The sequence below is a fragment of the Mus caroli genome, unplaced genomic scaffold (genome assembly GCF_978045245.1).
Source record: "Mus caroli unplaced genomic scaffold, Mus_caroli_1 scaffold_13, whole genome shotgun sequence".
Lineage (NCBI taxonomy): Eukaryota > Metazoa > Chordata > Mammalia > Rodentia > Muridae > Mus > Mus caroli.
Genome location: NW_028227268.1, coordinates 48,832,650 through 48,845,879, shown reverse-complemented (window position 1 = coordinate 48,845,879; position 13,230 = coordinate 48,832,650). Strand labels below are relative to the sequence as shown.

General features: G+C 38.2%; 1 protein-coding gene across 1 annotated transcript; it reads right to left on the bottom strand.

The window, feature by feature from the left end:
* Nucleotides 1-2,553: 2,553 nt before the first annotated feature.
* Nucleotides 2,554-3,492, bottom strand: LOC110304851 (olfactory receptor 1496-like). The gene has a single exon (XM_021176477.1). The coding sequence runs from the start codon at nucleotides 3,490-3,492 to the stop codon at nucleotides 2,554-2,556; it is 939 nt and encodes a 312-aa protein (XP_021032136.1).
* Between the last annotated feature and the right edge of the window lie 9,738 nt (nucleotides 3,493-13,230).

Here is a 13,230-nt window from a genome sequence, read left to right as displayed (position 1 = left end):
TTGGAAAACTCATAAATTCCCATGGATGATGTATAAAATGCCCAATGTAAGGATGCTGTTTCTTATTGATTTATCCAGCAATGATCAGCTATGGGACTTTAGCAAGGGCACTGCTGTCTCTGTGCTTCTTCTATGAAGTATTGTTTTTGTGTGTGTGAATTCAAAGACTTGTGACTGCTAGTCCCTTTTTCAAATTCTCCTTGGTTTAACAGACAGTGCACACTTGTCAACCCGTCTCATGAGTGTTCTAAACCAGGCAAAGGCAGAGATTGTTGGATGTTGGATTTTAAGCACTGCAGGAGGTTACAAAGTGCCTTTACTATTATACATTCTCAATATAAATAATATAATAAATACAATGTATTTTTATAATAAGACAATATATTTCAATTTTCAATTTTTATTCTTTTACAAGTTCACATTCTCAATATACACAATATAATAAATAGGATGCATACTTATAACTATAAGGCAATAAACATTTAAATTTTAGTCAATCTTTATGTTTATGTGTGTTTTGCATCCATTTGAACTTATTACCACAAATATACAGTGCCCACAGCAGCCAGAAGCCAGAAGCCAGAATCCCCTGGAAGTGGAGTTACAGGTGGTTGTGAGTCACCCATATGGGTGCTGGGAATTGAACTAGCCTCTTCTGGAAGAGTAACCATTGATTTGAGCCACTGAGCCATCTTTCAACCACATATAAATTATTACTGGTATGAAATTGTTGCTTTACAGCCATGAACCATCACACCTGGCTTGATTGCTTATTTTTTGTTCAGGTTTTCAATTAACCTTCCTTATTCCCTACATCCTTCCCTTTTCTTTACACCACTTCCACTCTGACACAGCCCATCTTTTATGTTACATGATAGTCATTTCACAGTGTTGTGCTAATAGAATTGTATATATTTATGAGTCAGTTAAAATTTTTAAATATATTTAAAGAGATGTGCATTGTAGGCTACATTTTTGCACTGTGGTACTGCTTTCTATTACACAGCAGTCATTGCTTCTTTCCGATGTCTCTTAGACCTGATGTCATTGATACTGAATATAGAATCATTTCAGTCTTTTAAACTTTCTTTTGCACAGAAGGAGGAAAGTTGCTTAATTTACAAATTGTCTGTGTTATCTATGATAATTCTGTTATACCAAGACAATAGGATTTCAGAGCTTATCAATGAAAACAGCCAATGCTACCTTAACTATATGGGAATAACAACAACAACAACAATATCTTAAAATATTTATTAAAAGGAACAATTCAAAATTCGATGAGCTATATCCACTTTTGTAAACACAGGTGTGTGTGTGTGTGTGTGTGTGTGTGTGTGTGTGTGTGTGTGTGTTCACAAAAGTGCTTATGAAGATCATGGGGTAGGAGATGAAATAGTAATGAAGAAACAATTGAAAGAACAAAAAAAGACTGTTTGAGAAGAGAAAGTGCTCAATGTATTAGTGTTTCTATTGAAGATCACACACAGTCTCAACTGGAGATGTTCCCCAGGCAATGAGAAGCCCTAGAGGCAAGATTGGCTTACCATGGAAATGATGTGTGTGTTGGGATAGCAGAGTATAAAAGCCTCGATTTATGTGTCATCACCTACCAAGGACAACTGAGGAAAAAAATGGACCAAGTTATTCCATGCCACAGTAAAGCAATGAATATAAAAATTAAAGATGTTTTTGTCCTACAGAAATAAGACAAAAGAGTATAATTGGTCTAGGATCTCATACATGCTCACTCATTGCCCCTTCCTGTGAAATGGGAAGTCACTGTGCCTCAGATTCTTCAGGCTGTGAAACAGAACCTTCTCTATATCCTTAAGTGTATCACAAGGGTAAACAAATCCATCTACTTTAAATGGATGGTTTACAAAGCAAAATACGAGACATATGTGAAGCATTGCCAGCTCTAGAATTTGTTCTTCTTCCCCTCATCTTGAAGAAGTAAATTAAATTAAAAGGAAACTAGTTAATAATAAACTTCAAGTATTAGGGTAAAAATTATAAAAGTAATACTATTATACAAAACAATTCTGCCCGATTTGTTCAGGGTCTAGACTAGTGACAAAGGATGACATAAATTGGAAAAGAATTACAGAAAAGCTAAGAGCAAAAGTTATATCTAATTCAGTATTAAAAAGCCTAGAGAAGTAAGTTGGGAGGTGGAGGTATTTGTTATTGCATGAGGTAAATCCATTACTTAAATGATTTTTAACTGAAATATCAGTGAACATGAAAGTGAGGGTAAAATGATAAAATGTTGCAGTAACTTAAGAGTAACAGAGATCATATTAGATAGTACCTCACCCACTATGCATTTCCAGGATTGTTTATGGAAGGTAAAGGTGAAGTTATAGCTAGATATTAAAGACAATTGTTCCCACATTGACTACTGCACTAAACTTCTTCTCTTTCATGTATTGAACAGTTATGTAGCATGCCCTTCCTTGTAGGGCCTATGGTGAGAGACAATATCTGATAAAAATATTAGTATCAATACATTTATTACATAAAATTAGATGATAATCCTAACTGCTACCACTACAGAGAGATTTTCTTACTACAAATGACTCTTATTAGGGCCCTCTTCATGTCTCTGTTCCTTAGGCTGTAGATGAAGGGGTTCAACATTGGAGTCACCACTGTGTACATCATGGCCATAGCAATCTCCTTTACAGTGGAATTATTACCTGATGGACATAAGTAGAGACCAATAATTGTCCCATAGAACAAAGATACCACAGAAAGATGAGAACCACAGGTGGAGAACACCTTGTATATGCCTTGAGTAGATGGAACTTTAAGAATGGAAGAGATGATCCTTGCATAGGACATAACAATTAGGAGGAATGGAATAATAAAGATGAGTCCTCCAAAAATAAGTATCATCAAATCATTAATATAAGTGTCTGAGCAGGCCAGCTTTAGGACAGCAAATAGGTCACAGAAAAAGTTGAGGATCACATTGTTCTCACAAAAAGACAATCTTGCTGCAAGCAGAGTGTGCATCATGGCATGTGATATCGTCAGCATCCACAGTAGCAGCATTAGACAAGTACAGAGCTTGGGGCTCATGATGCTGGTGTAATGCAGAGGGAAGCAGATGGCCACATAGCGGTCATAGGCCATGACCACAAGAAGAAAGCTCTCCATATCTCCAAAAGCCATAAGGAAGTATATTTGTGCCAGGCACCCTCCATAGGGAATGGATAGGTCCTGGTTCTGCATATTCTGCAGCATTTTGGGCATTGTGACAGAGGAAAAGCAGAGATCAGAGAAGGAGAGGTTGCTGAGAAACAAGTACATTGGTGTGTGGAGATGGGAGTCCAGTTGAATGAGGACAATGATTAGCAGGTTTCCCAGGACAGTGGTGAGGTACATGGCCAGAAACAGGGCATAGAACAGGTGTCTGTACTCTGGGGCAATGGGCAGTCCCAGGAGGAGAAACTGGGTGATGCTAGTTTTGTTGTTCATTTTCATTCTTCTTCTCCACTATCCTAATGAGAAAATATCAGAATTTCTTAAAATATAAAATAAATATATAGCTAAGATATATATTCCACCACAATAGATGAGAGTCATAATTTTAATTATAATCTCAAACTCCTAATGTCTGTAAACATTACAATCATTAATGGTTTTTCTCCAACTACCTTTTGCAGGTTTTTATCTCTCGTCTTTTCATAGACAGTTCCATTCCATGTCTATTAAGATGTGAATGCTTTTCTCTCCTACCTCCTGCTTATCCTGGGTAACTAGTTTGTTTTTTTGTAATTTGTTCTGTCATTTTTATATTGATGTTTATGAAGAATGTTTTTACAAACTTTAACATCATATATTTTTTATAAATTTAAACAAAATCTCTCATGCTTCAATGTGTTATGTTGCCAGTTCAAACTCAAACCCTGTAACATATTTCTGCTCTGCTTTTAAATAATCATCTTCTGTCCACTGCATATGTGACAGACATCAGAAGATCAAAAGGCCCAAGTGAAATTCACGTCTTCAGTTTAATGTCTTCCAAAGCATTCCATGTTCTCATACCTTTTCAGTTGCTCATAATACAGTAAAATAAATTCAGATTTTGGCAGATATCTATGAATTTAGATCCATTTATTTTTTATTACCTTTAACTGTTGGCATAAATTACACAGAGTCTCTTTTCCATTCTTCTCTTATTCCATCCATTCCTTTTTGAAAGCTTATATCAATATATCAGGACCACATCTTGTCTTTACTACAATACAGAAGCAGACTCAGTCGTGTTTACGTTCTCATGTCTCCAGGCCCTTCTCTTCTCCTTGCATCATTTACACTGTCACATTCTAACAGAGAAGTACCTTCCTATCTTTTCTGATTTATGTTTAAATTACGTCTGTTGTTCTGAGGATAATGACAAAGCTCCTATCAGGTGCACAGATGATCTTTCATTATCTTATTGGTGCCAATGTTATATATGACACACTTCCACATGCTTTTCTCTCCTCATTCAATGCTGTGGCAAATATCTTCATGCCCCACATCTCCTCCCTTCTTCTCTTGCCTTTTATTTCTTGCTTTCTGTTTTCTATTCATCTGGTTCATCCTCACTTCTATTCCAGGCTTATTGTTTATCACATGCTCAGTTAAATTTATTTTCTCTCTCTACACTGAGACATTCAGCCATGTTCTCTAGTAACCTTTACATATCCCACCCAATTAAAACTTTGATCACTGTGTTAAGGGATCTTCCCATCAACTGTAAACAATATGCAGGAAGGATCTCATATGCCTTCATTCTCTTTGGCTCTTTACAATCATTCTTGATCTGCAACTAGGGCCAATGATAGTCAAGAGGCATAAACCTAGCCAGTGGTGCTTGTTAACTACTGCTCAAGCTAATACAGATTTCTTTAACTTCAAAGTTAGAAAAATTCCCATTTAAATAGAAAGTCTGAATTAGAGATTAATATTGTATTTTTGCAGTGTTAGTGTTAAACCTTGACAATCTCATAATACTGTGTAGTACAAATAATATCCATATGTTTTAATCCACAAAATATCATTGATACTTAAAACACATATAGGATGAAAAAATCTACAAATTATGAAAAAGAAGCAACAACCTACCTTAAAATTTTCACTTGCATTATTCCTCAGATGACTATGCTGTATGTGATCGTGAATTTGTGCATCAAGTGGGTTAAACACTGGTTTTGATTTGGAGAAATCCTACTTGCTATGCAGATAGTCTCTAAATGTCATTAAAATCTATACTTTGACAAAGGTAACTAACACTTCAACATATGATGAGCTTCATGCATTCAGATGAAGGAATTGCGGGCAAAGGATATTTAAGTGTAGAAAAATGTTACATCTTCTGCCTTAGATACAAGTCTAATTAAATAATGTCCACTCTTATCAGGGACTCCAATATTCTCAGCATTCTTCAAATGTACCCCTTATCAGTTTCTAATAATGCAGTCTGTATCCTAGTGACATGACAGGGTGACATCACACACACACACACACACACACACACACACACACACACACACACACTCACATATATACACATTCAGATACACACGTGTGTAATTTTGTAGTTTTGGACATCCCTAGCTAATTAGTCTATTGCACTTCTTAAAGCTTACAAAACAGGAGAAACTTCAAGTGATCCAAGCAACACTTTGTAAAATGCTACAACCTAGCCTGACTGCTTGCACCTTCCAAAACAGACTTGTTTAATGCAGCTGACATCAGAGTTTGCAGACTTAAATATTGTGGATTAGCATTACAAAAGGGCAACCATGTAAGAAAAAAATCATCTACCATTTAAGATGCTCTCCTATATTCCAGAATGGGCTCAAACATGTACCGTGCCTTCCTCTGATTTCTGAGCACTGGGATGGTAGACAGATGAAACAACACTCAAGTTTCTCCTTCTCTGTAACCAAAAGGTATCTTTTTTTATGGAAGCAAGTTTTAAAACATCAAATCCCAAAGAAATCACTAGCAACTGTTACAAATGATGGATCAATGGACTTCAGAAACTTCTTTAACACACGGTCCTCAAATTAGACAGAGTATAAAAATGATACTAATGTCATTCTCAATGTTAGTGTATTCCATTGAGTATAACATTATATCATCTAGGTGTTCATGTAAATATACAATAAAAAGTTCTTAACCAATCTTAGTGCTGTTCCAGATTCCAAACTTATAAGAATGTGCACCAAATATAAAAAAAAAAACCTTATACCTTGCTATTTTCATATATATTACCAATGAAACAAATACTTGTGAAGATTTATAGATAAAATTAATAATTACCTTGAGGAGCACATTGTACAAAGATTGCTAAGACCCCCACAGGTGATTGTATAGTAACAACCATTCATCAACAGAGCACTGAACTCTACCTCACAGGGCTGCTCCTGTGCTGAAATGAAGAGAAAAAAAACGACACAATGACCAATTTCAAAGATGGCATACATGATGAACGTGAAGCAAATACTAGCATAGTATGGGGAAATCTTGGGAAAGAGGAAAAAGGAAAGTTATCATACTTGGAAGTCTATCCTGCATAACATAGAAATTCCAATTGACAGCAAGACACCTACTTATTTTCCTGATTGTAGCCAGCTCATCTGATGCTGAGTCAGTTTCTGGTTCATGACGCTGCTCACCTTCATTTTATTTGCAGACACAGGAACAGCAGCCTCTGTACTCATCATCTACCTGTACCATCCCTACCTACATCACCCTGTTGCCCTCCTATGCCTTATGTGCCCTATATCCCAGAGGAGTCCAGATCCTGTGGAAGTCATTAAATATGTAAGAATTACTCAGGACCTTTCTGGGACCAATTTAACCTCAGACATCTCTAGTGGAAAACAATTTTAGTCACTGATCTCTATTTGCTACACTTAATAGAGTGGGGAGGGGGGAGGAAAAAGTGTAAGTGTGAAACAGCCCACATTATCAGGCATTTTCTGATTATTAATGACTAAAAGTCATCAAATAACTCCATTAAAATATGGGGTACAGAGCTAAACAAAGAATTCTCAACTGAGGAATACCTAATGGCTAAGAAGCACCAAAAGAAATGTTCAACATCCTTTTTTTCTTTATTAGATATTTTCTTTATTTACATTTCAAATGCTATCCTGAAAGTTCCCTATACCCTCCCTCTGCCCTGTTCCCCTACTCACTCACTCCTGCTTCTTGACCCTGGCATTACCCTGCACTGGGGTATATAAAGTTTGCAAGACCAAGGGGTCTCTCTTCCCAGTGATGGCCGACTAGGTCATCTTCTGCTACATATGCAGCTAGAGACATGAGCTCTGGGGGTACTGATTAGTTCATATTGTTCCATCTATAAGGTTGCAGACCCTTTCAGCTCCTTGGATACTTTCTCTAGCTCCTCCATTAGGGGCCCTGTGTTCCATCCTATAGATAACTGTGAGCATCCAGTTCTGTATATGCCAGGCACTGGCATAGCCTCACATGAGACAGCTATATCAGGGTCCTTTAAGCAAAATCTTGCTAGAATATGCAATAGTGTCTAGGTTTGGTGGCTGATTATGTGATGGATCCCCAGGTGGGGTAGTCTCTGGATGGTCCATCCTTTTGTATTAGCTCCAAACTTTGTCTCTGTAACACCTTCCATGAGTATTTTGTTCCCTATTCTAAGGAGGAATGAAGTATCCACACTTTGGTCTTCCTTCTTGATTTTCTTGTGTTCTGCACATTGTTATCTTGGGTGTTCTGTTTCTGGGTTAATATCCACTTATCAGTGAGTGCATATCAAGTGACTTCTTTTGTGATTGGGTTACCTCACTAATAATATAAAATACCTCTGTGTGACTCTAACTAAGGAAGTGAAAGATCTGTACTTATAAATTTCTATGTCCCATCTTGGCTACTCTTGATCCAAATGAGCAGCTGTCTGAGCCATGTTCTCTTAACTTCTTTACATGGTGGCTTTTCTTCTCCCTCCTGTATGTTCTCCCCTGGCTCCTCTCTTCTCTCTTCCCTTCACACTCTCCTAAGGCATGGCTGCTCTCTCCCTCTTCTCCTTCCTCCTGGTCCTGTGCTCAAAAAACCTAAACCCTGCTTATCTCTCTCCTTCCCAACTCTTGGCTGCTGGCATCTTTATTTACCAATCAGAATTAACTGGCACTGGTTCCCAGAAGCTAAATGCAGAATCTTTCTTACAAACAGTTTTGGTGGACCCAAATTAGCCTTAGAATACAAGCAGCTACATTTTCCTCTTTTGTCCAATTAAAAAGCTCTTTTCTCAGATATACATTGAACACAATTATAACAATTATGTAAACTGTAAGGTATGATATACATTTAGAATATCCAGTCCATTATACTTAGCAATTTAGATAAAGTATTCTATCATCTACCCTAATTTGAAGATTTAAAATTCTGTACCTAAATCATGTTGATTTTAACTTGTATTACTATCTGAAAAGTATTCTTTCAAATCTAGAACATCTTCTTTAATGTTAAACAATTTAAGTTAAATTTTGAGACTATAACTAGTCCTCAGCCCTGTCAGAGATTTGAGAAGGAAGCACAAAGACATAGATCACAAAACTTATATAATTTGTAGAGACAGCTGATTGCCTGGGCATGCCCCCAATATTCCTTATAATATTGGAACATCTGTCTTTAGTTCTGCACATAACCATCTGAGAGACCTTAAGTGAAGCAGGAATTATGAAGGGCTAGATTTCCATGTTTGGCAGAACTTAAAAGTTGACTATCATGCATCAATTTGTCCTTTCTGGATAGCATTCTGTTTGTAGATAAATTATGGCATTTCTTTTCCAGTTGCTTATCACAATTGCAGCAATTCCACATGCTCATCTCCTTCCTTGAAGTGGGATAGATGTACTGTCAAGAACAGATATATATATATATTCAAATGATCTATTAATAATGAAATGTTTTTAAATGTCATATTCTATGGATCTCTGATGCTTTTGAAGATTATGTATATATAATATACTTGAATTATTAAACATTGATTATACTTTATTATTTAATATTTAAATAATCTTGAAAACACCTTATAAGTAAATCAGAATCTAACATAACCTTCAGGTGTACTCTCTGACTTGTATTACTTAATCATCCTAAACAGTTTGTAATAGTAGCTATTAAAAGAACTGTGTCTAAGCCTCGAATTCTTATTTTCCTTTTTTAATTATGTTTATTTTTTTTTACACTTCAGTTGTTTTCCCATTCCTAGTCTCCCCTCCAATAATTTCTGATCCCATTCCTCTTCCTCCATCTCCAAGAGGATGTCCCCACCCCATCCCACCACACCAGGCCTCCTCACTCCCTGGGACCTGTTTGTTTTCTCTCACTGAGGTCAGACCAGAGGCCTCAGATAAGCTCCTGTATGCTGCCTGGTTGGTGACTCAGTGTCTGAGAGATCTCGGGGGTCCAGTTTAGTTAAGACTGCTGATCTTCCTATGGGGTCACCCTTCTTTTCAGATTCTTCCATCCTTTCTCTAATTAAACCACAGGGGTCCCTGACTTCAGCCATTGATTGTAAATATCTGCATCTGTCTCAGTCAGCTGCATATTGGGCCTCTGAGAGGGCAGCTATGCAAGGCTCTTGTCTGTAAGCAGACCATAGCATCAGTAATAGTGCCACATCTTACAGCCTCCCCTTGAGATGCATCCCAATTTAGGTTGGTCGCTGGGCATTCACTCCTTCAGTCTCTTCTCCAGTTTTTTTCATGAAGTTCTTTTAAAGAAGAACAATTCTGGGTCAGAGCTTTAGACAGTGGAATGGCAACTCCATCCCTCCACTTGATACCCTGTGTTTCTTCTGGTGGTAGACTCTACAAGTTTCCTCTATCCACTATTGGGCATTTCACCAAAGGTTGCTCCCTATGAGTCCTGAGAGTCTTTCACCTCCCAGGCCAGGTCTCTGGTACATTCTAGAGGGTCCCCTCACCTCCCACCTCCTGGGGTTGCCTGTTTCCATTCTTTCTGCTGGCTCTCAAGGCTTCACTCCTGTTTCCCATCCCCAAAACATGGCCATGTTCCCCTTTCCCCCTTCCCTTCTCCTGTCACACTCAATTTCCTCACTCCCTCTTCCCCACCACCTGCCCAGTGATTGCTCTCTTCTCCCTCCCAAGTGGGATTGAAACATCCTCACTTGAGGCAGTTGGCTTGTTAACCTTGAGTTCTGTGGATTGTATCCTGAGTACTCTGTACTTTTTTGGCTAATATACACTTATTAGCAAGTACATACCTTTCAGGTCTAATTTACCTCACTCAGGATGATATTTTCCACTTCCATTCATTTGTCTGCAAAACTCAGGATATCCTCATTCTTAGTAGCTGAATAGTACTCCATTGTGCAAATGAACCACATTTTCTGTATCCATTCTTCCATTGTGGGACAAATGGGTTGTTTCCAGCTTCTGGCTATCACAAATAAGGCCATTATGAACATAGTGGAACATGTGCACTTGTGGCATCTTTTGGGCATATGTCCAAGAGTGGTATAGTTGGGTTTTCAGGTAGATTTATTTCCAATTTTCTAAGGAACCTCCAGATTGATTTCCAGAGTAGTTGTACCAGTTTGCAATCCTTGGAGGAGTGTTCTTTTTTTCTCTACATTCTCCTCAACATGGGCTGTCACCTGAGGTTTTGATCTTAGTCATTTTGATTGGTTTAAAGTGAGATCATTTTGATTTGCATTTCCCTAATTACTAAGGATATAAACATTTTTAAGCCATTTGAGATTCCTCCATTATGAATTCTCTGTTTACATTTATACCCCATTATTTTGATTGGATTGTTTGGTTTTTTGAAAGTTAACCTTGTATTCTTAAATGAATTGTATAGGCACAATGTTTATGAGTAACAAAATTAAGCTTAAATTTTGTATCGATATACAAAGATTTATACCAAGATTAAAATATTAAACTTATATCAACATATAAATTTGGTACCAATTGTAAGAAAATATATAATACTGTATCAAAATTAAATATTTTAACAATGTAAGATTATGGCTATAAAATGTTTTGTTTAAGAGTAAATTTAATAAGTCATCCACATATTCTGGGGCAGTGGGCTGCCCACAGACAGCCTGGTCTCCAGTAGAGCATAGGTCTTGAACCCCCGGGGGGGGGGGTCCAATGGGTGGTGATTTCCACCTACATAGGATGGAAGGTGTTCGTTCATGTTTCCTGGATCCCTGACTCCTGTCAAAGTTACCACCCCCACAGCCCCCCACAGGAGAAGAATGTGACTATCAGTCACACAGACAATGTTCCAAGCTCCTGGCACTCTGGCTGGACTTCACTCCCACAGTTACATGACTATAGCTAGGTATGCTCCTCCCCATAGTTACCTGGCAACAGCAAAATAGCCCAGCCTACTATAAAAAGAGCTGCTTGGCTCTTCCTTGCTCTCTTTCAGCTCTCACCTTTCTTACTCTCCTCTCTAGCCCTTCCTCTCTCCCTTCCCTCCTCTCTCCACATGGCTATGCCCTGCCACTCTCTTTCTACCTTCTCTCTTTCCCCCTACCTTTCTACAATAAAACTCTAAAACCATAGACTGTCTCTGCTCATCAAGGCCCACTGTGCTTGAATGATGAGATAGGCTTTTCCCTAATGAGCACTGTCTAACCTCCCACCTGAAGGCCTTTCTGAACTCCAGCCACAGACTGGACCAAGGGCTATCACCTCCATGGGAAGCACACAGTGCCCCCTCTCCCCGTGCCCTCTCCTCCCTTTGGCCCCCGGGCTGACCAAGCTGCCCCCGGAGGGCCCCCATTCTGTGTGTGTCCAGTGGTATCTGGGATGCCTGTGGCCGAGAACCTGGTACCTAAGACTGCCTCTTGTCCACCACCCACTGAGCTGGGATCCAGTGGCTTCACACAGCCAGACACCCACCCAAGGCCAGGTGGAAAGTGTGCAGCAGTCTTCCACATCCACCAGCCCAGAGCACCAGAACTCCGGCGGGACATAGGTTTTCTCCCACATCCTTTATTCCCCCCATGCACCCTGCCCTGCAACATATATCTAATTATTTTTGTTGTTGTTGTTGTTTTCAGAGACAGGGTTTCTCTGTATAACCCTGGCTGTCCTGGATCTCACTCTGTAAACCAGGCTTGCCTCGAACTCAGAAATCTGCCTGCTTCTACCTTCCAAGTGCTGGGATTAAAGGCATATGCCACCACTGCCTGGCTTTAATTTTTATATTACTTTATCCCCTTTTTCTTTTCATTTTTTTTCTTTTTGCTTTTTTTCGAGACAGGGTTTCTCTGTGTGGCCCTGGCTGTCCTGAATGTCACTCTGTAGACCAGGCTGTCCTCAAACTCAGAAATCTGCCTGCTTCTGCCTCCCAAGTGCTGGGATTAAAGGTGTGCACCAACACTGCCTGGCCCCTTTTCTTTTCAACCCTTTACCTAAGAACGAAAACGTAAAAAGAATATGAAAAAGAAACCCCAATTCAAAGCTCTCTGTTTAGTTACCTCCCTGTTGAGAATTAAAATTATTTCTAAATTATCCCTTAAAATGACAACATATCTATAATTTATAAAATACCTAAAACCAGATACCTAAACAAAAGGGATTGTGGTGACAATTGTGATTGTTGGGACATATTAAAATCACTATTGTGATGCTTAAGGCAAATTAAAATATAAATGCTGTGTGTGTGTGTTTCATTTGGGAACATAAACCACTGAGGCTAGTAGTAACCCTGTGCCAGAATTTATTAAAATAATATTACTACACTTTTGAACCCATAATTCCCCAAAGCATTCCTCTGCCCATTCACACATACTCTCACTTCTGACCATCCACAGGCAACTCCACTCTACTTTATACTTTTACAGATTTTTCTTTTCTTTATATTTTTTGGATATAAGCTCTTCATGCCTGGTTTCTTTCTGTTAGCATGTTTTCAGGGTGTGTCTGTATAGTTCTATGTAGCAATAATTGACTTTTTATTATTGATTAGTACCTCTGCTGTGAATAGTAATGTACAACCACTTGTTTTAGTCATTGTTGGTATGTGCTTAGTTATATGGTAATTATACATTAAATGTTTTTTTTTTGCTTTTTTCGTTTTTAGCTTATTTTAAATGAAAAACTATTCCTATATATATTAGCCTATAAGGTAGTTCGATTCTTTATGGCATTTTCACTTATACTTAATTTGTTAGCCATTTGCTCAACACCATTTTTA